General features: G+C 52.5%; 1 protein-coding gene across 1 annotated transcript in view; it reads left to right on the top strand.

The window, feature by feature from the left end:
* The window catches only part of Igsf21 (immunoglobin superfamily member 21), a 228,002-nt gene that overhangs the window by 128,573 nt on the left and 73,903 nt on the right, over nt 1-25,526 (top strand). The window contains exon 3 of the mRNA XM_052175724.1: nt 18,750-18,871. Coding sequence (XP_052031684.1) covers nt 18,750-18,871 — 122 coding nt within the window. The remainder of the gene's footprint in view (nt 1-18,749; nt 18,872-25,526) is intronic.

Here is a 25,526-nt window from a genome sequence, read left to right as displayed (position 1 = left end):
TTGTGCTCCCACGTCTGGGGGGAAGTTCAGGCAGCTGTGCCTGCTCACATGTCTAGGATTGGCTGACTGTTAGTTCACCCAGGCTGGCCTGACAGAGACCTCAGCAGTGGCTCAGCCCTGTCCCCTGTCGGCCTCCAGCAGACAGCTCAACAGGTTCTCTCGTGGTCACATCAGAAGCCTGGGCTCAGCCACAGTCCTTGGAGCCCAAGTAAGGTTTGGTGCCCTCTGGTTACATCGTCCTCTTGGAGGGAACACATTCCACGGCCAGCTGGTAACTCTGTCAGAAAGAAGATGGCGGAGAGACGCTGAGTGTGGACGGGGTCGGGGGTGGGGGGTGGAGTGGGGAGGGGGGAGATGGAACAGGGTCTTAAATTCACCACATCACAAAGGATCTCTGCCCCATCAATTCTGCAAGTTCTGGGTCCCCCTGGGTCCCTTATATGACAGCCATTGACCCTGCCTTTGAAAAGGTCCCAACTGACCCCACCCACCCCGCCAGGAGCACAGGATCAAAATAGCACCTTACACTCTGCCTCCAGGGTCTCCCAGGTCAGAGAATAGGCAGCATATATGAAAAGGTGGATTCGCCCTCAGTTTCAAAGAGCCCAGAGAAGGACAAGTGTCTTCTCTGCAGGACTCTTATCTAATACAGAAGGCGCTGACCTCATTCTAATGGGATTGGGCTGTCTTCAGAGCGTGCGGGATGACCACGTGATCGGACTATAGTCGTGGTAAGACACAGATGGCCAGCTGCAGAGGACACTAGACCCAGGGCCCCCCTGGTAGGCATCTTGGAGGAGGCAGTTTGGCCTCATTCGGGAAACAGAGGGAGATCTCTCAATGTTGGTGGTCTGAGTGCCGGGGTGGGGGTGGGGGTGGGGGTGGGGGGGTGGAGGGGTAGGGGTGGGTGTGCTGGGTGGGGATGTAGGACAGAGACAACTGATTTTCCCCCAGTTCTGGCTTATTGGTGAGCCTCCCATCTGCCCTGCTGGTGGCTCCCCTTAGGGCCGAGACGCTTCTGGGACCCCCTTTCTTCCTTTCTCCATGACGTGAGGATGAGGGAGAGGAGGCCTGAGGTTTCTTCAGAAAGCTGGGAGGGAAGACAGCCAAGGAGGAGGGGATAGGGGAGGGGAGGGGGCAGCAGACTCCACAGCAGGCTCTGTGATGTCCTCAGGCCACAAGCTCTCTGGGAACAGCAGTGACAGGTAACCAGCTCTTTCTGAGACCTTGAAGATCGGAGTAGGGAAAAGTGACCCTTGGGCCTGATGCTTGGTTTCCACGGAGCAGCAGCCCAGGCTGCAGGCCACCAGCTGCCCTTGGGAGGGTTATCTGAAAGCCACCATGGCACCTGTTACTGTAGTGTGTACAACAGGAGGTGACATGGCCGCAGCCAGCACTGCTACCCTAGGCTTCAAACAGTGACTTCGAGTTCCCGTTGAGGACATTGAGGGTGTGGCTGGCTGGCTGCAGACAGGAGCTACAGGGCCGGAGGGCTTCCTTCACCGTACCAGCTACTGGGTGCAATTCCCGGCTCCGTGCCTGACTCGTGGTAGATGCTTAAAGCAATGGGCCGCAAGCAGGATGGATAAGCCTGCTTCCCTCCCTACCTGCTGGGAGTTCAAAATGCAGGCTAATTTGTCCAACCACCTACTGACTTTCGATAGGCCTGAGTAGATCAAGAAAAGCCAGGGTATTCGTGGGGCACACCATTGAGTGTATTCATAAGGGTATTTCTAGAGAAGATTAGTGGAAGACCAGAAGGCCTGCCCTGAATACAGGAAGACCCACCCTACAGGCTGGGGGGGGGGGGGGCGGGCCCCAAATGAATACAAAGGGAGAGAGGAGAAGCCAGCTGAGCAGACATTCTTTCCTGGTCTGCCAAGTGTGAGGGAGGCAGCAGCTTCCTGTTCTGGTTGCCACAGACCCGAGCGGCTCCTGCCCCTGTGCCTTCTGCGCCACGATGGACTAAGCCCTCAGACCATTAGCAGCACAGGCCCTTCCTCCCCAGGTTGCTTCGTGTGAGGTACCAGCTACAGTGACCTGCACCCAGGCCATGCTCTATGTACCGGGGTCATCTTTGGAAGATCCAGGTGGACACCTAGTGCTCCAGCCAGCTAGGAGCACATCTGGCCCTTGGCGTCCTGTCCCTCGGGACCAGCTGCCTTCTGCCAGCCACACTGGTGGGTACACACTGGCATGAACACCCTGGAGCCTGAGGGCTCTCAATAGGGCTGAGGGGCGTCTCAACACTCTGGAAGATTCCTTTTGTTCTCTGAACTCCTGACTCATATGTTATGGCTACTTACATCCATCCCTCTTCATCCCTGTCTTCCCCATTTTCACACATGTGTGAACACACATGTACACATACACACGTGCACACACATCCATGTACATACATGTGTAGCCATGCACATGTGAGCATGTACTTACATACACACACAGACCTAATACATGTCCCAAACCCTGGCTTGTCTAAGGAAGAGGGACAGAGGACAGTATTCCCGGCCACCTGTGTCCCGCTCAGTTCTCTCACTATTTGGTGTCCCCCGCCCACCCAACTCACCCAGGGCATACCCGCCCAGCACTGGCATGTGTCTCCGCCATGAAGAAGGACCAGGTCAGATTCCACTTAGAACTTACTGATGACTTCATGCCAGTGACTGACCACAGTGATGGGGGTGACATTGTCAGCCGCACTGGAAGCAGGCACTGGTGGCTTTCCCTCTCACCTCCCACACAGATCCCAGGACTCTTCATGCCATGCCTAGCAACAGGGAGAGAAACTGCTCCCCCGGGGCCATCGAAGCTGCCAGTCACTGCTCCCCTGCAGTGTCTGATGCCCCAGCAGCCTTCTGGCCAACCGCATCATTCTCCTGCTGAGAGCGCACCTTTGCCACTGTGAGAGTCACCTGCCAGCGCGGGGTTTTTCCAGCCTCCCCCTTGCAGGCTGATGAAGCCTGAAGGAAAGCGGACCTGGGGCATCTTGGGGCATCAGGTCCCAAGGAAGCTAAGACGTGGGAATGATGAGCCCCTCCGGTCCAGACAAGCATTGAGGCCTGGCTCCTCTGCCCACCTCATAGAGTCAGAGGCAGAGGGTGAGCCTTCATGGGCTCCCATGCAGTATCTGTTAGTTGGTACAGAAGCATCGCTGCGTCTCTGAACCCCTGACAGCGGTGAAGCATTGACGTTACTCCATGGCTCCTGTCACTGCAGAGCGCCTCGTAGAGAGCAGAGAGCTAAGGGAACCAGCTCATGACAGCTGGCCTGGGCTGTCTCCAGTTTCAACTCAGAAGGCTCTGGGGTGAATGACCAGTTTTCTGTGTACGTGCATGCGTGTGTGTGTGTGTGTGTGTGTGTGTGTGTGTGTGTGCGCGTGTGTGGGTGCACATGAGGAATCATGCACATGGAGAGCAGAGGTTGACATCAGGGCTCTTCCTCAATTGCTCTCTGCTTTATTTTACTTACTTGTGTCTGTGTGTGTACATATATACATACACATACACACATATACGCATATACACACATAAACACATACACACATACACACATATACGCATATACACACATAAACACATACACACATATATGCATATACACACATAAACACATACACACATATATGCATATACACACATAAACACATACACACATACACGCATACGCATATACAATATACACATATACACATACACACATATACGCATATACACACACATAAACACATACATGCATACACACATATACGCATATACACACACACAAACACATACACGCATACACGCATATACACATATACAATATTCACATATACACATATAGATACACATATACACATATACACATATACACATATACACATATGGGTATGTTTATGCCATGGAGTGCTTGCCGAAGTCAGAGGACAACCCTTAGGGGTCACTTCTTTCCTTCCTGGATCCGGGATCAAGCTCGGGCTGTCAGACTTGTACAGCCAGCACCTTTACTTGCTGAGCTATTGCTCTGCCCTCCCCTCACATTGTGAGGCAGGGTCTCGCCCTGAGCCTACATCTCATGGCATCAGCTGGAGTGACGACTCAGCAAGCCCCAGGGATCCTCTCATCCCCACATTGCGATGACCACTAGCCTACACCACCATGGCCAGCTTTTAGGGGTGCTGGGGACTTGAACCTGGCTCTTCGTGCTCGTATGGCAAGCACTTTACTCCACCCAGCTGCCTTCCCCACACACCCAGAGTGGCCCCCTGACCAGTCTGTAACTACAGTGGCTGCCCATCAGCCTCAGCCTTTGGTCCAAGCCCTCAGCGACGAGGCCTTAGTAGCCCGTGGCCCCTGTGTTATATGGAGAGTCTGCCCCCTGAGCTGCAGACAGGTGTCCAGAGGTTACTGTAATATATCCCTGGTCACCAGTGACCCTGGATGGTTCAGCAAGTGGCTGGGGTGACAGAGGGCATTTGGAGAGGGGATGGGGGTTCTAAGACTTTACCTAGGAAGATGTGGACAGATGTCACTCCTGAGCAGGGTACAGACCAAAAAAAACAAAAAACAACAACAACAACAACAAAAAACCCCAAAAAACAATCCCAATTTAGTCCACTAAATCCAGTTTGGCAAACCAATGAGATGTTTTGGCATTACTTAAAGGAGCAGGTCTCCTGTGTCACCGAGGAACCCACTCCCACGTGCATGTCTCCTCACCAATGCCGCAACCCTGGAGTTTCCTATGTGATTTGCAAGAGTTCTTCAAAAGAGCCTCCTCTGTAGCAATTGCTCCTGCTGAAATAACCTTGGGGTGGGGTCTCTGAATCTTGTAAGTTTTGGGAACCTCCTAAGACTTTTGAGTTTCCTTGACTTCTGGGCCTTAAAAAAATATCTAGCTATATATGAGGCTGAGCTGTACTCAAGATGTCCCATGAGGCAAATTGTGAAAGTTGGGGTTCTCTGGCTACATCTTCCTACTGCATGATCATTACCTTAATATGTTCACCTCCAAATAATCAGATCCACCTTCTGGGAGCTGCAGTGAATGGATACAGAGGCTGCGCACAGAGCCCTGCCTGTGCTCGCCTCTCCGGAGGTCACTCTTGCTGCCCATGTCCTGGCAATGTTGCTGTCCTATACCTGTGTGACTGGGCCAGCTCCTTTCTGAACGTTCTGGAGGACACTGAACCGCAGTGAACAGAGACACCACCACAGCCACCCCAATTCATGCCAAGGCCTGACTGTCCTGAGGTGGGGGAGGGTCTTCTCACACTCCCCCAGCCCAGAGCTAGACACCAGCTGCACTTGACCCTACAGGTCCTACTTGGCTTTTAAAGTTTTGCGTAGGTTCCTCAGTGGACAGTGGCATGTAGGATGGCACAACAAGCCCCCCTCCCACTCATGCCCGGGGGTAGGGGTGGGGAGGGTAGCTGCGGTCTGCTCCCAAGCTGGAGAAGCCCCTTGCCAGGTTTTCCTGCCCTCCTACACTCCACAGTTGCTTTTCTACTAAGAGCTAAAGAGGTCGGTCATCTAATAACGCAAACCTGGCATCTGCTTTAAACCTGAGTTTCCTCACTATGGTGAGAATTAAGTCTAACCTCCTTATACTAGCCTTGAAGACCACTCATGATCAGGTCCAGGCGCCACCCCACACCATTTCCACCATCCAACCCCATACAGCTTCACTGCAGACAACTGTGTCCCAATACAGGGCCTCTGCAGCCGCTCTGACTCTCAGTCTCCCTCTTGAATCCCCCCACGTCCCTCTTACTCCCCAGGTTTTACTGAAAATCCGTGTTCCCTAAACCTAATCCTCAGACTGTCTCCTAGCTCCTGGGACCTGACTATTTTAAGAACTTACTTCCTAGCACAGAGCTTGCTGTTCCCTTTGCCTGTGGGTCTCTGGTGGATGTAGGCATGCCTGGCTCTGTCTCCCCAGTCCCTGAGACCAGAGGTCACACAAGGTGATAACTGTGGACCGACCACACATTTTGTCCTTGCCTCACTTTGGGAAGGGGTCTCTGCAGCCCGTTCTACAGACTAGGAAATGCCAAGTCTGTGTCTCTCCTCGAGTCACCTGGAATGCGGATCCAAGGCTGCACTGACTACACATCTGGCACGCTTCCTGCCCCCTCTCTTAAGTCATTCTGTCCGTGCAGTTCTGACTCTCTGGGAACAAGAAAACAAAACATACCACCAATCTATAATGAAAAGCAAATGGGATTTTTTTCCTGGTTGTAATAATACCAAGTGTTTGTTCAAAGCCAGGTAAAGATTTTTTTTTTAATATACTGAGAGATCTTTATTGAAAAACCTCCTTGTAATAAGACCTTCCTCCAGACTATTCTATTCTTTCCAGTCTCAACGGGAGAACACGCCCCCCCCTGCTGAGCAGAGGGACAGTGGGAATTCTGTGGACTCCTCACAAAGACTCAAGCTGGGAGCCTTCTCCATTGTGGCCTATAGGACAAGGCTCACCCTCTGGGCTCTGGGAGGGAGTCAGGGCTTCTGGGTGAGACCCAGCTCCGTCATTAATGAACTCTTTGTATATCATGAGGTAAGTTTCTCAATGTCTCTGGTACATGTCTGCAAGGTCCACCGCAGAGATGATTCAGTCTGGGCTGGGACAATGGCTCAGTTGGTAGAGTGAAGACCTGTGTTTGAATTGCTAGAACCCAAGCAACAATCTCTGTGTGTGTGTGTGTGCTTGTGTGTGTGTTTGTGTGCATATGTACATGTATGCATGTATGTGTACATGTGTGTATGTATGTATATGTGTACGCACACGTGTATGTGTGTGTTCGTGTGCGAGTACTTGTGCATGAGTGTGTGCTCATGTTTTGTGTGTGCATGTGTATATCGTGTGTGCGCGCGTGTGTGTTGGTGTATGTTGGTGCATCCCTGTGACCCCAGGGACAGCAAGATGGAGGTTGGAGATAGCAGTTCCCTGGAAGTTTGCTGGTCAGCCAATCTACTTCATGAAATTCCAAGCTAGTAGAAAGCCTGTCTCAAGAAAAAATATAGATAGTCCGGCCCGCAGAAAAACCCCCGCCCCTCAAAACGTTTACCTCTACTCTCCACATGCGCCCAACACACCATGAAAGGGGCCCTTGAGTTTTTTGCAATTCATTGTATGCAAATATCACCTAAAAAAACATAAAAGTCTCATTAATGGACCGTGAGCTCTGTATTGTGGTAACCTTGGCGGGACACTAAGGAGCCAGGCAAACTGATGTTACCAGGCGGGCAACCCACCCAGTGAGTGAGGCAGGGGGATGCCGGGAGAGACTGAGACCAGACCGATCCACAGAGCTCAGTCCCAGCACAGAGGCCAGGCGGAGCCAGGTACACCGCCACTGGGTTTTAAATGCCTCATGGTCTTCTGCAGGTTCAGATCGACTAAGAAGCCGAGAGCAGCAACCGGAACAAGGTCACAAAGCCTCCCTCCCCCAGGGCTCCCCGCCTCAGGTCCCTGTCTGCGCAGTGTGGAGTGCACACGGCCCGGGGACTGACTGCAGAATATGACGTACCATGCTCACCCACCCAGGCTAAATGAGAACACAGCCCCTCCCCTACCCAATACTTCACCCATCTTCTTTAATCTGATTAACCATCCATCCCCCTCCCAGTACAACACAGTGTACAGAAGAAGAGAGAGCACACGGCCATGCCCCTTGCTTCTAAAATAGTCTCTGGCAAAGAGTAAAATTCCAGGACATTCTCTTTTTTTTAAGATTTATTTATTTATTTATTTATTTATTTATTTATTTAATGTATGTGAGTACACTGTCGCTGTCTTCAAACACACCAGAAGAGGGCATCGGATCCCATTATGTATGGTTGTGAGCCACCATGTGGTTGCTGGGATTTGAACTCAGGTCCTCTGGAAGAGCAGTCAGTGCTCTTAACCGCTGAGCCATCTCTCCAGCCCCAAAGACATTCTTATTGAACGAGAAATAAGTAGCCGTAACCTGCAAGGTCCAGTGTGGCCCCTAACTGTAGACAAACACTACCTACTGCTAGAACTTCCCTACGGCAGGTGGGAGAGGAACTCAGAGGTGTGCCATCTCCGTTCCATTGAAGGACATTGAGGCTGAGAGAGGTGGAATGGAAAGTTCCCAGCATGCCCTGCTAGTGGTTGAATTTCCCAGCATGCCCTGCCTGTGGTTGAACAGAGATGGGGACCAGATCCTCCTGAAGGCAGTCTCTTCAGGATTCTGCCCTCCCTAGCAGGTTGCTGAGCTTGTGTTAGAGGACCCGTCCCCAGAAGCAGCCAGCAGGTGGACAGGCGGACGGGATCCGCTTGGCTGAGCTGTCTACGATACCGTGTTAATTACACAGGGCGCGAGATGCCAGCCAACACTGTCTGCAGTGGAGCTGGTCTGGTATAGCAGGTGCACAAGGCTGGCATGGGGCACTGACGGCCACAGCCACGGATCTGCTGGCGGCCAGAGCCGCTGACATGTCCCAACTGTTTGCAGCACTACTGAGCATTGGGGCTCAGCCACATTGTCACAGCAAGGCCCCTCCCCAGGGACTGGCACCTTTCCCGATGGCAGCAGTTGGACTGATTGGCCCAAGCCTGGCAGCAGTCCTACAGCGACAGTGTCCACACAGGTGTGCTCTCAGACAGGGTAGAACAGGGCTCTGGGGACTGAGTCCTGGAACATTGTAGGGATGTCACAGCAGGGCTCTGTGACAGAGCCTTGTGTACACAGATCCTGGGACCAGATAGGACCCAATCAGGTGCTGTGCTCTGAATCTGAAGATCTCAGGAGCAGCTCTGAAAGGAGACCCAGAAAATGGTCTCTTCTGAGTCCATCTGTCAGAGATCCACTGTGTATATAGCCATTAGGGGGCAATTTGATATCCCTGGACTCTAAGGTCCTCTTTAATGCTTTTCGCAGCACCCCCCCCACCTCCACCTCAGTGGAATAAACAATACCAACCTGTGCCACATCCCACAGCTGACTTTGGGATTTCCACTGTACCCAAGGACTGTCACTACTGGACACACACAATCTAGAGCATCCTCCGGTGCTCCCGGTGTTGTGCTCCTCCTATCCCTGACTTACAACTGAGAACAGCAAGGTGGGGAGCTGTGGGATCTGGAGGTGCTCGCTCACCTCAGAAAGCAAATGCGACTCCACTCAGCTTTGCAGGGTGAGTTAGAGCCTCCCCATGGCTGCTGCAGCTCAGGCTCTTGGGCCACAGCGTGGGAGTCATGACGATTTCCAGCTGACTCCATGAGACTCCCCGTGAAGCCTGGTGATCCTGCTGGGCTCTGATGTCCAAGACCGAAGTCCTGTTCCTGTGGTGCCTTTCCTGTCTCTTGCTTCCTGTTTGCAAGCCTTGCAATGGGGCGAGGGTACACAGGAAGTGATGTGGGAGCGAAAGAGCTCGGGAAGCCTTGCTTACATGTGGGGGATGCAGGGACAGCCAGGCTGATGCCCTTGAACTCTGGTGGAAACCCTGCCCTAGTTGGTACCTTCAGTTCCCGCTTCTTGGGTCACAGAATAAGGAGGGGACATAATGACTGGGTTGTCACAGGGTGGGGACACATTCACCATGTGCCACAAACATGTACATACCCCACATCCCATAAAAGGTGTAATCATTTACACACACACACACACACACACACATACACACATTCATACACTCACAAATATACACATTCATACACTCATACACACATACACACACATACACATACACACATACACATATACACATACACACATATATACATACTCACACATACACACATACATACACATACACACATACATACACACACATACACATACACATACACACACACATACACACACATACACATACACACATACACACACATACACACATATATACACATACACACATACATACACACACATACACATACACACATACATATACACACACATACACACATACACACATACACACATACATACATACACATACACACATACATACACATACACACATACACATATACGCATACACATGCACACATACACACACGCACACACACACATGCCGCTGGCAGCTCAGTACATCCGAGCCCCACAGACACATTTTCTCCACGGATTGCAAGTGCTCTCACACCCATATAAGCTGCCTCTCACACCCCCCATTAGTCCAGACGTCCCACTGTCTGCTCACCTGCCCACGTGGCAAGCCCAGAACCCACAAGGAAGCTGGCAACCACTCTGCTCTCCTCTGCCGTTTTCAACGCCACCCCCCTAGGCCCGTCCCCGAGTGCCTGTCTGCCATCACACCATAACCAGATGCGACAAGGCAATTTATGATACCAGCTGTCTCTGTCAACACCGGATCTCCCACACACGCCAGGGAAGCCAATCACCCCAGCCCAGCCTTGCCAGGAGTGGGAGCTCACAGCGGTGGCACAGCAGGGTAGCGTCGGTTCTCAGGGAGGTGGGTGGCCTTGACTTTAGAGCTCTGTTCTTTCCCTTCTCCTCCTTGGCTCTTACACATCTTCCCTCATCTGTGGCTACAGCTCCCTACCAGAGTAGAGACCCACCGGGCAGGAGCATCGGAGGAAGAGTGGTCCAGGGTTGTCATGGCAATAAGACCACCAGAAACTCCACCCTCCCAAATCAAGAGGACCATAAGTGGCTTCATGAATATCCCCTGGCTTTGCTCCACGTCCCTTCCCAAGCATCTTTGTCCACCTTTCCTCTCCTAAAACACCTGTCCCTTCCTTGGCTCTGGCCCAAGTTCCCTCCCTGGGGCCTTCCTATAGAATCTTCAGAATCAGACTCATTGTCCAAAAGTCCACTGTACCTCGTGCCAGCCAAGCAGCCTGGGCAGGCCACATTCCTTCTCTGGCTGCAATTTTATATCCACAGAGTTTTAGTATTTGCCGCATGCTTGACTTTATTTTAGAATTTGAATGCACAGCTCCTGGCCACACCCCATCCACTCCCCCTCTACCTCCAGTGTACACACGGAGGACAAGGACAGTACCAGCTCCATGCTGCCGCCCTGCTGGAAGAATGGGGAAATGCAGAGCAGGGGTAGATGAGAAGCCAGTTTCTCATTGTTAGCATCTGCTTGACTAGAGTTGCCTCAGCACAAACCCAGCCTCGCAGGATAGATGCTAATCTTAGGCACACAATGAAGCTCGGTTCGCATGATGTCATCTTGGGTCCCTGCTCAGCTCTCTTGGTTCAAGCACCAAAGATAGTAGGTAGCTAAGGACAAGGCACCCTGGAGAGTCCATACCATCCTTCGCCAAGCTATTCGTTTATTTGACAAATGTACCTTGAGAACCTACTCTGTGCTTGTTCCATGCCAGACATGGGGAAGGGACCGCTGGTTGGCAGTTGTGTGGTGGAAGTTTCTAGAACTTTTAGAAGTTTCATTGTCTTCCACAGTTCTGTCTAGATCAGAACTGAAATTCCAGGCCCAGAGTAGCCATTTCCTTTCATGTTTTGCAAGTCTCTGCCTATTTCTTAAAGCGTCTAGGACAGGGTTTCTTATAGTCCCAGCTTACCTCCAACTTGCTGTGCAGAGGATGACCTTGAGCCTTCTGCCTCCACCACCCGAGTCCTGGGATTATCGGTGTCCTGCCTGAATTTTATGCAAACTTGTCGGACCCTCTGCCCTCTGAGGCTCAGAGCCGCTCCACACTATGGTTGGTTCTGAGTTCTGCCACTTGCACGGCCTGAGGCACGTTCTTTCTGCCCCTCTGAAGTGCCGGAAGGAAGGCCAGCCTCACTTTGTGTCGTTCACAGCCAGGGACTGAGTGGCCTTGCTAGGGACTTGAACCCGTGCTTGGCTGATGTAAGATCCCAGGGGCTAGCCATTCCTCCACATCTAATCAGTTCATTAAAGTCTGCCTGGCAAACACTCCCTCGCGCCGCCCAGGACACAGAGACCTCAGCTGCTCCATTTCCAGGAGAGCGAATTCCTTCCCCGCTGGAGAGGAGTGGAGTAATGTAGGCAGGCAATTTAAACAGCTCCACAAACCCGCAGTTTCCACTCTCCGCTACTATTACACTTCCTGGCCGCAGCGGGATTGGCCCGTAAGTGGGATATCAAGTTTATTACAGCTATTTCCAACCTGTAATTGGTTTTGTGGAACACAAAGAGAAAGGCTGGGGGGGGGGTGGTGATCCCCTCTTTTTTTTCTGTTTCATTTTTTTCTTTTCCTTTTACGGACGGTAGCATCTAAGAGTATTGGCGAGAAGGCTAACATTGAAGACTTATTTGTTTTTTCAAATTAAAACATGGTTGGCTGACCAGTGGGCCTCCTGCTGCTAGCTGGACTGGACCTGTTGGCATTGATTCTACGAGTCTGCTTGTAAATCCATCTGGCTGGGCCACAGCCAGGGTTGTTGGAGGTGGGGGGAAGGGACTGGCACTGAGGGCATGATGGAGTGATGTGACAAGCTAGAACTGGATATCTAGAACCACACCACTGGGCCATGCAGTAGACAGGGAATTCGGAGGCTACCAGGCTTCATTTTCCCCGTGGAACATTTAGGGAAACTGAGGCCTAGATTAGGGACAGTACAGAGACAACCTGTAGATAACTTGGGAAACTCATAGCAGAAAGCTTGACATGGTGGGACATGGAGAAAAATAGCTTTTTGAAAAAGCACCTACTGTGCGCCGGGCAGCCCAAAGCACCTACTGTGTGCTGGCTGCCCCACCTAGCCACCCAACAACGTAGCTCCCTGGAAGCTGATTGTAGCTAACATATATTGACCATGTTTGCATCTGAGTCTGTGCTTACAAGTGGTGTTGAGCAGACAGTAAGAACTCAACAAACGCTGGCCGTGGTCAGTCCCCTACCCAGAACATTTTATTCTCTGTAATTTCAGTCACCCATGTGTGAGGGCTAATCTTGACCATCAGCGTAACTGGATTTAGAATCGGCATGAAAATCCATCTTCTGGGCAACCCTCTGGGGATGAGGCTAATTGAAGGGAGAAGCCCCACCCTGAGAGGGGGCAGCACCCACCATTCCAGCGGCTGGGGGTCCATGATGACTAGGAAGTGATCTAGCACCAGGGTCCATCACTATCTGCTTCCTGAGTGCGGCTGCAGTGGGATCGGCTGACTGGAGCTCCTGCCTTCTCCGTGTCTTCCCCTGCCATGATGGACTGAGTGAAAGCCTTTGCTTCCTAACGTAGCTCCTAGGGTCTGTTATCACAGCAGCCAGGAAAGCAACTGAGTCCGCAAACATTCGACGACAGGAGAATGTTTCCCCAGGGATGCTCGGGGAAGGAAGAAGCCATACACCCTGCTTCTCGGGTGGGGCTCGGCAATGTGTCTCACAGCGGTCTGTCTGTCTGTCCGCCCACAGACCCCTGAACTATGGCATCATGGGGCGTCTTAGAGCCCCTTTCCAGGGTCTTCTCAGAGCAACCTCGGCTGCCTGACTGCTCTGAGGGTTGAGAGTCAGGTCTGTGCCCTGCACCTTTTTCTGAGGCTGCTCCCCAACCACTGGCCTTCTGGCGCCTTTCCTGGGCTGGGCTGGGCTGTGCTCATTTCCAGGTTTCTGGAGCGTCAGGCTTTCATAGGAGCCATGCATTCTCTAGCACCAGCCAAGAGGGCAGTTGGAGAAGAGGAAGGCTCCCTGCAAGACACGCCCCCTGCAAGACACGCCCTCGCACGACACGCCCCCTGCAAGACACACCCTCATAGATCTTCACAAGGATGAAATTTTAAGTTGATGTGGTCCCATCCCAGGCTACAGGCGGAAAGGCGGATCTGAGAGGTAAACCTGCTCTTCAAGAGCTAATGATGATGTTATATCTGTGACAGAGTAGGGAGGGGCTCAGGCTTGCTTCACACCCAATTGTCCTCCTAGACAGGAAGAACCAGCTTGGGTTTGAGCTGTCCCCACAGACCCAGCTGCGGTCATCAGTCTGTCACTGTGACAAAATGCCTGAGGAAGCTTCAGTTTCAGGGAAGGAAGGGCTCATGTAGCTGATGTTTTGGGAGGTTGTGGTGGGGAGGGCGTAATGACAGAACGAAGTCCCTCAGCTCTTGGCAATCAGACAGAGAGGGAGGGACAGGAGAGGAAGAGGGAGGGGAAAGAGAGACCTACCTATGGGCTGGTACCGCCCACATGGAGGATGGTCCTTCCCTTTAGTTAATCCCCTGGGAACTTCTGACTATGACCCACAGGGACACACGGGGAGGCGTGCCTCTCTAGCCTTCAGACGCTTCTCAGTACAGTCTAGCTGAACCTACACACCCTCTTCAAGATTTTTCTGGTCACCGCCCTCCCAAGGAACTCTCTGTACCTCCAGGAGCATCATGGGTATCTCTTGGGTGCATGCCTGTCACCGCCCACTTGTCTCCGAGACCGCTGTAGACTGAGCTCCGCCCTCACCGGATCCTGAATGGGACGTGCGGGGCTGTGGGTGTGCCACAGTCCCCTCTTGCCTGACGACTGAAACTGTGACCTTGTTAAGCACCAACCCTTGCTTTCCCTTACAGCCCAGCCTTATCCCAGGACCTCTGACCAATAGGGCATCCTAGTGCAGGGTCCAAACCTTGGGTCCCTTTCCACCAGCACAAGGTCAAGATTAAAAAAAGATCAGTTTGCCCGCTGCCCCTGGGAAAGCTGTGACTGAGAACCAGCGGTGACTGCACAGGCCTGGAATCCCAGCGGCTCAGTAGGCAGGGGCATGACTCACACTCCCAAACTGGAGGCCAGGCTAGACCGCCCATAGTGAGTTTCACGACAGCTAGCTACTGTCTCAGAAAAGAGGGAGGGGGTGTAAATAAAAGCAAAGAAAAGCAGGCTCGTCCTTGAGGCTCTCCTGCGCCTTGGCCGGCAGCAGGGATTTACAGCTCAGGTAATTTCTCCTTGCTTTATCTGGGGTGTGGGTGTGTGTGTGGATGTGTGGGGGCCAGTGTATTTTCCTAGTCATAAAACCCTCAGTCCCGGCGAATAAATTTGAGGAGACAGTTTTACTGACAGATTTTTTTCTCTCTGTTGTGTAATAAAAAAAAATGGAGTGAAATTTGAGATTGGGGTGTTGGGGGCTGCGAGTTTTAGGATGAGATAAAAAAAAAAGCTGTACCTGGGGCTGGAGAGAGGGCTCAGTGGTTAAGGGCACTGACTGCTCTTCCAGAAGTCCTGAGTTCAAGTCCCAACAACCACATGGTGGCTCACAACCATCTGTGATGGGATCTGACGCCCTCTTCTGGTATGTCTGAAGACAGTGATAGTGTACTTACATATAACAATAAATAAATAAATCTTAAAAAACGAAAAAACTGTACCTGAAGGCAGCTGCCTTCTCAGGGTAAGGGAGGGGGTGTGTGAATGCAGCACAGCAGATGAGAGATGACCTTGACATGTATATGCATGTACAGGTACATGTCTACATGTGTATGGGTATGCATGTGCATGTTTATGAGTACACACATGTTCATGTATGTGTGTCTGTGTGTACACATGTGGAGGCCAAAGGCCAACTTTGAATCATTTCTCAAGTGCCACTCATCTTTGATTTTAAACTGGCACCCCCTGATTAGGCTAGATTCACTGACTAGAGACTCACCCCCATCCCCCTGCCTCCTCTCTGCTGGAATTCCAAACACCCAGCTTTTTTCTCTCTCTGGGGATTAAGCTGCCTCCTTATCCCTATATCAGTGAGCAACAGTGTGTGGAGGAACGCTTTGAGGGGGCCTCTTCATCAAAGGGGACGGTTATAGTGCAGGACCCTTATAGTGACGACCTCATAGGTTCAGAATATTCCATGGCCCCCGGTAGAGAAGCAAATCAGAACTGTCTCCCAGGGACTGGAAAGGGCAGCTCAGCAGTTCAGAGCACTGGCTGTTCTTGCAGAGGACCAGGGTTTTGTTCCCAGCACCCACATGACGGCTCACAGCCATCTATAACTCCAGTTCCAGAGGATCTAATGAGCTCTTCTGGCCTCCACGGCATGCGTGTGACGCACAGACCTGCAGACGGGCAAAAGATAATAAATAATAAAATATAGAAGCAAACTTGTCTCCCAGGTGAGGGTCCTGGTTGAAAAGTACTTTGGTGTGTCTGAGGGACCAAAGCATCCTGGAAGGGTTGGGAAGAGGGGAGCAGGACTGTGATTGTGAGTTTGTTCTGATTTGCAATTGGCAAAGCCGCTCAGGCCCTCTCACCCCCAGACCCCGAAGCACCACGGGGCCTTGGTCCACTGCAGGACATGCACTGGCTTAAGACATTAATCTCAGAAGCACGCTGTGGGTGTCCCACTTTCTGGGCAAGTGCTGATCCTCAGATCCTCACGGAGGTCTCCTAATTCTTGCTTACTTCTAGTCTATGGGACTACAGATGTGACCAGTGCATGACACACAGATGGTGCCCCACAGCTGGCTGGGTTATACCAAACCTGTTTTCTAAGCCACCCAGATAAGCCAGCCCAGGCGCAGATGAGTTCAGAGAGGCTAGTCCTCCCAGTCGGGGGACAGATGCCTGGGGAAGCCACTCTCAGCATCTCCCCATCCCTGACCACCTCCCTGGTAGTACCCCCTCTCCTGTTTCCACCCGAGGAGCCGCAGGGAGTTAATTCCACTTCTCCCGGCCCAGGCATGAGGCCGCCCGTCTCAGGCTGTTAGCGCGGAGCCCAGCTGAGCGGCGAGAGGCTGCAAGCTCGCGGTCTATAATAGAGTTGCTGAGACAAGCGGAAAACTGCAGCCGAGTAAACAGATAAATAATTGAAACAGTGACAACTCATACCTTGCTGCTTTGTGGAGTAACGCTTTCATTAGCGGGGGGCAGTGGAGACCAGGCGTGCGCGTCGGGCGGCCACTGCTGGGGAGCCCCCGACGCTTGGGTCTGGCTCTTCAACAGCGGCGAGCAGCAGGACCCTGTAGCAGGCAGCCTGTGCCCCAGCACACCTCCCCAGCGCTACCTCCGGAGGAATGGAGATCTTGTGGCCTTCTTCTGTCCCAAGGGTGTGGCGACAGAAAACCTAAAGCCAGTGCCCCATGCTGACAGACACGTTCTGCCCATTCCTGGGTCTGGCTACCCCACTGGACTTGCTGTGGAAGATCAGGAGAAAACTCAGAGCCCAAATCTGACCCGAGGTGGCCTGTGCCTGTGGGGGAAGGGCACTGCTTTGTGGGGGGGTGGGGGGCTCCCTCTTGCTCCAGGCTCTCTGAACAGAGTCCTTTTCACAGAGTCAGCTGAGCCCATCCTTCCTGCTTCTGGCCGTGCCTCTCAGTACCTCTCTGCCTGGACAACCATTGCGCTACAGAGCTGACTCCTGCAAAGGCAGCTTAGGTATATCACCCTTAGGAGAGCTCCCCATCCTCAGAACCCTCTCCTCTGGGTTCCCATGCCTTTCTGGGCCTAACGCCTAAGGATGTCTTGGGCCTGTGAGATGGCCCAGCCAGTAAAAGCATTTGCTGCTCAGTCCTGGTGACCTGAGTCTGATGCTGGGAACCCACAGGGAAGGAAGAGAGAAGTGACTCTACAAAGTCATCCTCTGAGCCCCACAGTCAGCCCTCACACATCATGTGCACGTATGTGATGATAATAACAATAAAATAATATCATTATAATAATGGAATATATAATTATACTATATATGTTATATGTATAATATAATTATATTATATATAAATATAATATAACATATCATAATATAAAGTTATTGTTGTTATTATTGTACTAAAAAGCAGAAATGGTTACAATATAGCTTAGTTCTTTTTCCCTGAGTTACTTGCACACTGATGGCCCCCTGACCCTCCACTCTCCCCCTCTTGCTAGCTAGCCTGCTCCCTCTCCTTCCTTCTCTCTGCTGACTAAAACTCTGGGACCAGGCCCTGATTCCATACCTCACACTACACAGCCCATTCTGGTCCTGCCCACAAGTCTCCAGGCCCTGCTAGCCCTGTCTGCAAGGCAGGGACAGTGACATTATGGTGGTAGGATCTCCTGGTGCATGGAAAGACACAGTGGGGAGAGGCTGCCAGCTCTGCCCCATTATCTGCTGGGCCTCAGAGGGCCTTGTCCCAAGGTTTGCAGAATTGAAGGTCCCCTGTTTCCCTGCTCTGCTCGGAAACCAATGCTCTGCCGGCTATCACTGGAGGGAGGGAGCCAGGTTCGCTCACAGGTGGGCAGTCGTGAGCTTGTGAGCGAACCTGGCTCCCTCCATCACAGCTTTTGAGTCAGGGATCTACATCTAGGACTCCACAGTGCACAGGGCTTTCACAAGGGGCAGGAGAGGGAGGAGCCGGGCAGGAAGGCTCAGTGGTAGGTGATCTTTGTCTCCTCTGGGACATGGTAATGAACTTGGCCTCTTGGGGACAGAGGCTGTCATTCTTTCTGTTTGTTTATACATGTTATATGTGTGTGTGTGCTCACGTGCATGTGTATGTGTGCACATATGTACATGCCACAGTACCTGTGGAGGTAGGTCAGAGTACAACTTGCAGGAATCATTTCTCTTTTTCTACCATGTAAGAGCCAGGAATTGAACTCAAATTGACAGGCTTTGGCTGCAAGCTCCTTCACCTGCTAAGCCATTTCATGCAGCCCTACGATTCTTTTTCAAATTCCTAAGCTGTCCATTGGTGCTTGGATTCACAGACTATGGAAGCCTCCTGGATCTAAAGGAGGGGCGGGCATCGATCATCAGAGGTGCTGCAGCATCTTCAGCAGAAGGAAGGGAAAGGGCCAGGGCAGGGACAGGCCAAGGGCAACTCCAGAGGACAGCAGTGGCCTGGGCAGGCTGGGCACTCACCTGTGGCTCCTCTGCTCCTTGGCAGGTGACAGACGGTGGCACCATCAAGCAGAAGATCTTCACATTTGATGCCATGTTCTCCACCAACTACTCACACATGGAGAATTACCGCAAGAGGGAGGATCTGGTGTACCAGTCGACCGTGAGGTGAGGCCACCTGAACTGGCGGGAGGCAAGTGAGCAGGAAGAGGGAGGGGCGGGCCTGGGGTGTGCTTTTCCAGATACTCTTCTTAAACAGTGGTTCCCAGGTGTGAGTCATGACCCTTCCCCTGGGGTTCACACATCCCATATCCTGCACAGCAGACATCTGCGTTACAATTAATAACCACAGCAGAATTACAGGTATGAAGGAGCAACGAAGTAATTTTATGGTATGTGTGTGTGTGTGTGGGGGGGGTCACCACAGCATGAGGAGCTGTGTTAAAGGGTCTCGGCATTAGGAAGGCTGAGAGCCACTGCTCTGAGGGGCGCACCCACCTGCATGAGCTCGGGGCTCTCTGCAGGAGTGGAGCCAGTCCCTGGAGGGGCCGTGGCGGCCCCCCCCTATGCTTCTGTAGGCTTCACGAATCCCATTTGCAGGTGAGGAACTGAGGTCCCGAGAGAGGCAGCGCTGTACCTAAAGTCACACCACCTAGAATGACAGACCGGAGAGATGAGGCAGCCCTGCCCAGCCTAGAAACAGGTTGTATTGTCTCCCAAGATCTCCAAGGTCACAAAGGTCCCGAGTGCAGGGTCACCTAAACTCCCAGGTCAGGGTCACCTGGACTCCCAGGTCAGGGTCACCTGGATTCCCAGGTCAGGGTCACCTGGACTCCCAGGTCAGGATGGAGCACGGAGAGCAAAGGTGAAGAAGGTGGTCCAGCCTCGGCCCAGGCCCCACGCACTCTACACGCGGGCGTCCACGGCCCTGCACATTCCCCACGACCTCTGTAGGATTTTACTCCTTGGTCACTTTATACATGGGAGTCTCTCCACCCAGACAGCCTTTCCCACCTTGTGTCACCTCCCCTCCAGCCTTCAGAAGCCCACTCAGGCAGGACCACCATGTTAGCAGACTAGATCTCTGAGGCTCCCTCACTCCTAACCCTCCTCCAGCAAGGAGATCTTATGACCTCTGTGAAGTAGCTTCTTAGTGGTGCTAGGTATGAACACACACAAACATTCACACACAACACACATACACACACAAACACATAACATTTACACATGCAAAACACACATACACACATTCATACAACACATGTACGCATACACACAACACATATGCATATATATACACATCCATACATATATGCATACATCACACCCACCACACGCATATGCATTCACCACACACATATACACACATACACATATATAGACATATACCACACACATATGCACATATACCACACGTGCGCACGCACACAAACACACACACACACACTCAGTGCTCTTTCATACTCTGTGGTAGATGCTTTGCCTGATGCTCTGGGAAGGCAGTGTTACAACAGAACCTATACTGGGAACTGCAGGAGACAGCCTGTGTGACGCCTTGCATGGTTCCACTTGGCTGGTGGCGCAGCTGGGTCTTTCCAGTGAGTGTCTGATGTCATGCGGTCTGTAGACGCTGAGTCCTGCGGTGGACAAAGCTCCCCCCCTTAACTGGGACTTTCACCTACCCCACCCCTGCACTTAATTCCCACTGTCCACCAAGGCCTGATCACAACTCAATGCATGACCGAATTTGCAAAAGGAATAGACCAGATGTCCTGGAGATGCTGCTTTGTGGTTGGGGGTGTTGATTTGCGTGAGAATAAAATCTCAGAATGGGACAGCAGAATTTTTTTCAGTGTGTCGCTGGTTCTGCAGTGGGATCTGGCTGGGACCTCCTACCTGCGGGGTGAGGGAGGGGCCGGGATCCCTGACGGCCTCTCTCCAGGCTCCTCCTCCCAGCCACTGAGCAAGGACCTCAGTCCCAGCTGTTCTTTCCCTGAGCACCTGCGACAGAGTGCGCCCAGGGCTTGCAGGAGGCCGGCAGACAGCCTCTCTGTCCCCCACCCTCCCGCCTTTTTCTAAGAGGGAGGAGCGCCAAGGATAAATCAGTTGCCATCAAGATGAGAGCGGAGATAAAGAGCATTTTGGAGAGGAAAATAAGCAATGCCCACGGAGCCTCAGCGTCCTTGGGCAGGGAGGGCACTTCCTGGCCTAGAGCCAGGCTTCCTGAAACCCAATCTGCACTGGGAACCCGGCACCCGGAGGCAACAAACCCCTCCTTTGCAGTCTGATTCCAGCTACCAAGCTCCAGAAGCCTGCCCAGCGTTAGACCAGAGGAAACCCCACGCCACCCCCCATGTCCCCTACACACCCCTTCCCAGGCACGCTCGCCAGTTTTGAGAAAGCCAGCAGGTGCCTGAAGGCCTGGCTTCAAATCCTGGCACAGCCACTTCCCACCTAGTGACCTCGAACCAGTCCCCCCACCCCCTAGAGAGCAGGCTGATTCTCAGAATGTGGTAGAAATTGGTGCCGATTTTCCCCTAGTCAAATGCTGCCTGATCCACTCCACTCAGCGGGCAGGTGACCGGGGTCAGAGCTTCCGGGTCTCCAAACATAATTCTGAGCGGAGGAGCGTGCTCACTGGATGGGAGTTAATGGGGTAGTGGAGGCAGAGGGGGCGGTGTGTGTGTGTGTGTGTGTGTGTGTGTGTGTGTGTGAGAGAGAGAGAGAGAGAGAGAGAGAGAGAGAGAGAGAGAGAGAGAGGAGAGAAGTGGAGGCCGGCCATGACCATGTGGAGAGAGGGGGGAGGGGAGGAGAGCTCAAGAGGGGCAGAGAGGTAAGAGTGCCAAGAGGCAAGAGCAATGAGAGAGAGGAGGGGCAAGCAGCCTCTTTTATAGTGGGCCAGGCCTACCTGTCTGTTGCCAGGCAACTGTGAGGTGGGGCTTACCTGCTGTTGCCAGGCAACTGTGGGGCGGAGCATACTTGGCTGTTGCCAGGTAACTGTGGGGTGGAGCTTAGACAGAATCCTAACACTCCTAAGATTCAAGCAACCCACTCTCCCCTCTGCAAGGCGAACCCCACTTTGTGCCGGAGACCCCTAAAGCCCCCATGTACACACTTTCTCTTCCGCCGTCCTCGATCTTCACCGTCAACCTCTTGAACTTAGAAAAGTAACATTATTTTTTAACCCGTCCTTGATCTGTCTTTCATTTTAGAGAAGGGGTCACAGTTCTGTAAAGCCCAGGGATGACCCATCTAAGGGTCTCTCATTGGAATGACATAAACTTGATCAAACCCAAACCACCTCTTGCTACATCTATACCACGGCGCCATCTTTGTTTTACAGTTAATGAACATAAGGCCCAGAGAGGGTGTAGGACTTTCCCAAAGTCACACAGCAGCATGGACTAAGTCTAGTCCTAGGATTTATGGTCTAGGTCCCTTTGGTCTCCCATGTTCATTCATTCTGGGTTTCTGCATCCTTCTTTCTGAGAACTCTGAGACACCGGGGTATCCAGAGCAGAGGGCACCCCAGGGAGCAGAGCCACTATGTAGGGGACACAGGAGCCTGTGAAAAAAGAAACCTGTGAAATCTAGCAACGTTGGGAACATCTTGCCATGCCCAGCAAGTGAAAGAAGAAACGAAGTGCCAGGCTGCAGGGCCCCATTAGGGCCAGCGGTGGGGCTCCGGGCTCCGCATTTACATATAAATGAAGATATTTACAAATTAATGCAGCTCAGCCCAGAGTCCCAGCTCCGCAGCTGTTCAGCTGCTTCCTCTTCAGCTGGGAAAGCTGGGAATGAGGCTGGGAATCTTACCAGGAACCGGCAGAGGACAATTTCCTGGGGAGCCTCGAGGAGCCCCAGGGACTCCCCCGTGCTTGTCCCCAGCTGGTGGGACATGATCGGCAGAAGCGTGCCTGCCTCCTGCGGGCGCAGGTGTGAGTCCTTGCAGCGCAACCTCGGGCTCGTCGCTGGACCTCTGAGGTTTCGTCCATTCAGGGTGTGAGGGGCTATGGCTCGGGGTAGTGGAAAAGGGACTGGTAGGCAGTGGAGGATTCGCTCCTTAGACAGGAGTGGGCAGAGCCTTTGCTAGAGTACTACTACAGGGTAAAGCAAAGGGCTGAGTGTGTGTGTGTGTGTGTATGTGTGTGTGTGTGTGTGTGTGTGTGTGAGAGAGAGAGAGAGAGAGAGAGAGAGAGAGAGAGAGAGAGAGAGAGAGAGAGACTTGTGTGGGGACACACAGGTATGCAGACTGATGCCTCCTCAATCACCCAGCCTCATGAAACGTGCTTTTTCACCTGAACTCCACAACCTCCCTGGTCCAACCAGGCAGGCCTTGCACTCAGAAATCCACCTGCCTCAGCCTCCCAAGTGCTGGAATTAAAGGCGTGCGCCACCACTCTGAGGGCTTAAAAAGGAGAGGATTGGGGGTTAAGGGAGTATGGCACGGCGGCGTGGGGGAGGGGGTGCCCAGGCAGGCCCTTGCCTGGGCACCTCTGCCCCCTGAGGGACCACACACACACAGGCATGGTATAGAATAGAGTTTATTCAGAGTAGGGGATGGGAGTTAGTGGGGGGGAGAGAGAGACAGAGAGAAGAGAAGTGGAGGCCAGCCATGATCACGGAGAGCAAAGAGGGAGAGGAGGGGCAAGTAACCCCTCTTTTAGTGGGCCAGACCCATGGGGCGGGGCATACCTGGCTATTGCCAGGTAGGTGTGGGGTAGAGCTTAGACAAAACACCAACAACCACTGTGCGACTAGGATGACTTTCTCATGTGCAGTTAGTTTCCTGACACACCATGGCAAGGAGGACAGGCCAGAGCTGGCCAGTGCATAGGTTTGGCCGGGTTTGGTTTGAGCCTTTATCCAAGCGATTTCCGGTGTGCAATCTCTAACATGCAAATCAAGACCATGTAAATAGGGGTCATGCAAATAGGGATTATGCAAATAGGGGTCATGCAAATAAGGGCGATCCTGATCTAGGGTGGGTCTGAAGGGAATAGGACACCCAAGCAGAGAACTAGAGGGCAAACAGTCATGCGCGGGAGGGGGTGGGGCACGAAAGCAGGGGTCACTCCAAGAAGCAGGCAGAGCAAGCACAAAGACCCTGAGGTGAGAAGGGGCGGAGCCTGGCCAGGGCAGAGGAAACAGCAAAGAAGCCATTTACCCTCAGCACCCCAGAAGCCACCCAGGGCGGTGGCCCACCATGACCCCCGTTTAAAAGTTCACACTGGTTACTGAGTAGAGCGAAGACAGCAAACGGATCCCTGGAGGAGGCTCGGGCCCGATTTCCGAGCCCCACAAACCCTTGAGAGCACATCTCCTCTCGCCCACGGAGATCGACTTGGCTGTCTGAGCACAGCCTGAGCTAGGCATACAGTCTTATCCTGCCAAGAGGAGATAGCGGAAAGCGGGGTGGGGCCGGGGGTGGGGCATTGGCAAATAGACACTGAAGGAAGTGACTGTCCCCACGGCTCTGACATGTTTTAGGTCTGGAGAACATTCTTCCAAGGAGAAGAGCCGTCGCATACAAACCTGTCTATTCCTCCCTGTGCTTTCTCCAGGCAGCAAGGTCCCCCCAGGGGCCAGTCCACCCCCACCCCCCATACACACACCTCTGCATCCCAGAGTCTGTTTGACATTTAGAGAGGAACAGTATTAGTGACGTCTGGAAAGGGGGAAAGTTGTGCTCAAACAGATTGACAGTTAACCATTGCCACAGTGAAGCCAGAGGCGTCTGAGGAGTTACTCAGACACACGCCCAGGTGACTCAGCTGATGGGGCCGAGGAGATGGTGGCCTCAGTGGTATTGAAAGTGGATCTAAAATCAAAAGCGGCTTTGAGACAAAGCGGGTATGGCTGGCTGGGGGGGGGGGGGGAGAAGGGGGGCAGGAGCTCTAAGTGGAAGGGACGGCATGTTCAGTGGAGGTGGGGAGGGCCCCGAAGAGGGACAAGGCCACTCCGAGTAGACCGACAATGGTCCTTTACAGAAGCCCTTTGGAATCAGCTCTTATGAAAACACACTTCTGGGTTTTAAATAGACACATTAACGGTTCGGCCAGGCATCCGTGGCCCTTTGAGAGTTTCATGTCTTTCCCTGATGGCATACGTTTCTGCGCAGCTCGGATGCTTGTCTCGCTGTGGGTACAAAGAAAATGCCATCCCAGCCTTGATAATTTGGAAGCCTGAATTCTTGGTCCCTAAGTCCTCTGGCTTCTATTTCTATTCTGGCTTCTATTATATACATCTGGTTTCCCCGAAATATATGTAATGGAAACTGCTTGCCCATGAGGCTCTCTGTAAGCACACATTAAGCACCTACTATGTGTAGAGCTTTCTGGGAAATAGGGAAACTCAGGGTCAGTTTCTCTGGAGATGACCACCCAAGATCCTGCACACCCAGTTATGGTCCCGTCATGACCTGGTGGTACCTCTGTCCCAACCCAGATCCTTGAGAAATATTCAACCTTGAGCCCCTTCAAGCATGTCAATCATAACAGCTGATGTCTATTTTAATCATAAACAGCAAACCCCCAGCCTCTAGTCTCTACAAACCCAAGCCTTTAACCCTAGTAGGAGCCCTTGCGGTCCCACGGGCAAAATGGAGTCTTTTAGAAGGGAGCTGCAGTTCTCCTTCTGACCACTAGGGGGGTTTTCGATGACTTGTCCTTTTTGTCCCTGAGCCAAAACTGGTCGCTGTCTAGGGTGGGGACATGGTCTCCTTGGAAGTTGCTTGAAAAATGTGAATTCCAGAAACCTACCAGGGCGGAATTTGATTCAAGCCTGGAGTTAAGCCAGGGAACCAGGAAGTCGGGTTTTAAAG

The sequence above is a fragment of the Apodemus sylvaticus genome, chromosome 3 (genome assembly GCF_947179515.1).
Source record: "Apodemus sylvaticus chromosome 3, mApoSyl1.1, whole genome shotgun sequence".
Taxonomy (NCBI): Eukaryota; Metazoa; Chordata; class Mammalia; order Rodentia; family Muridae; genus Apodemus; species Apodemus sylvaticus.
Note: the sequence above shows the minus strand (reverse complement) of the source record. Positions and strands in the feature narration are given on the sequence as shown.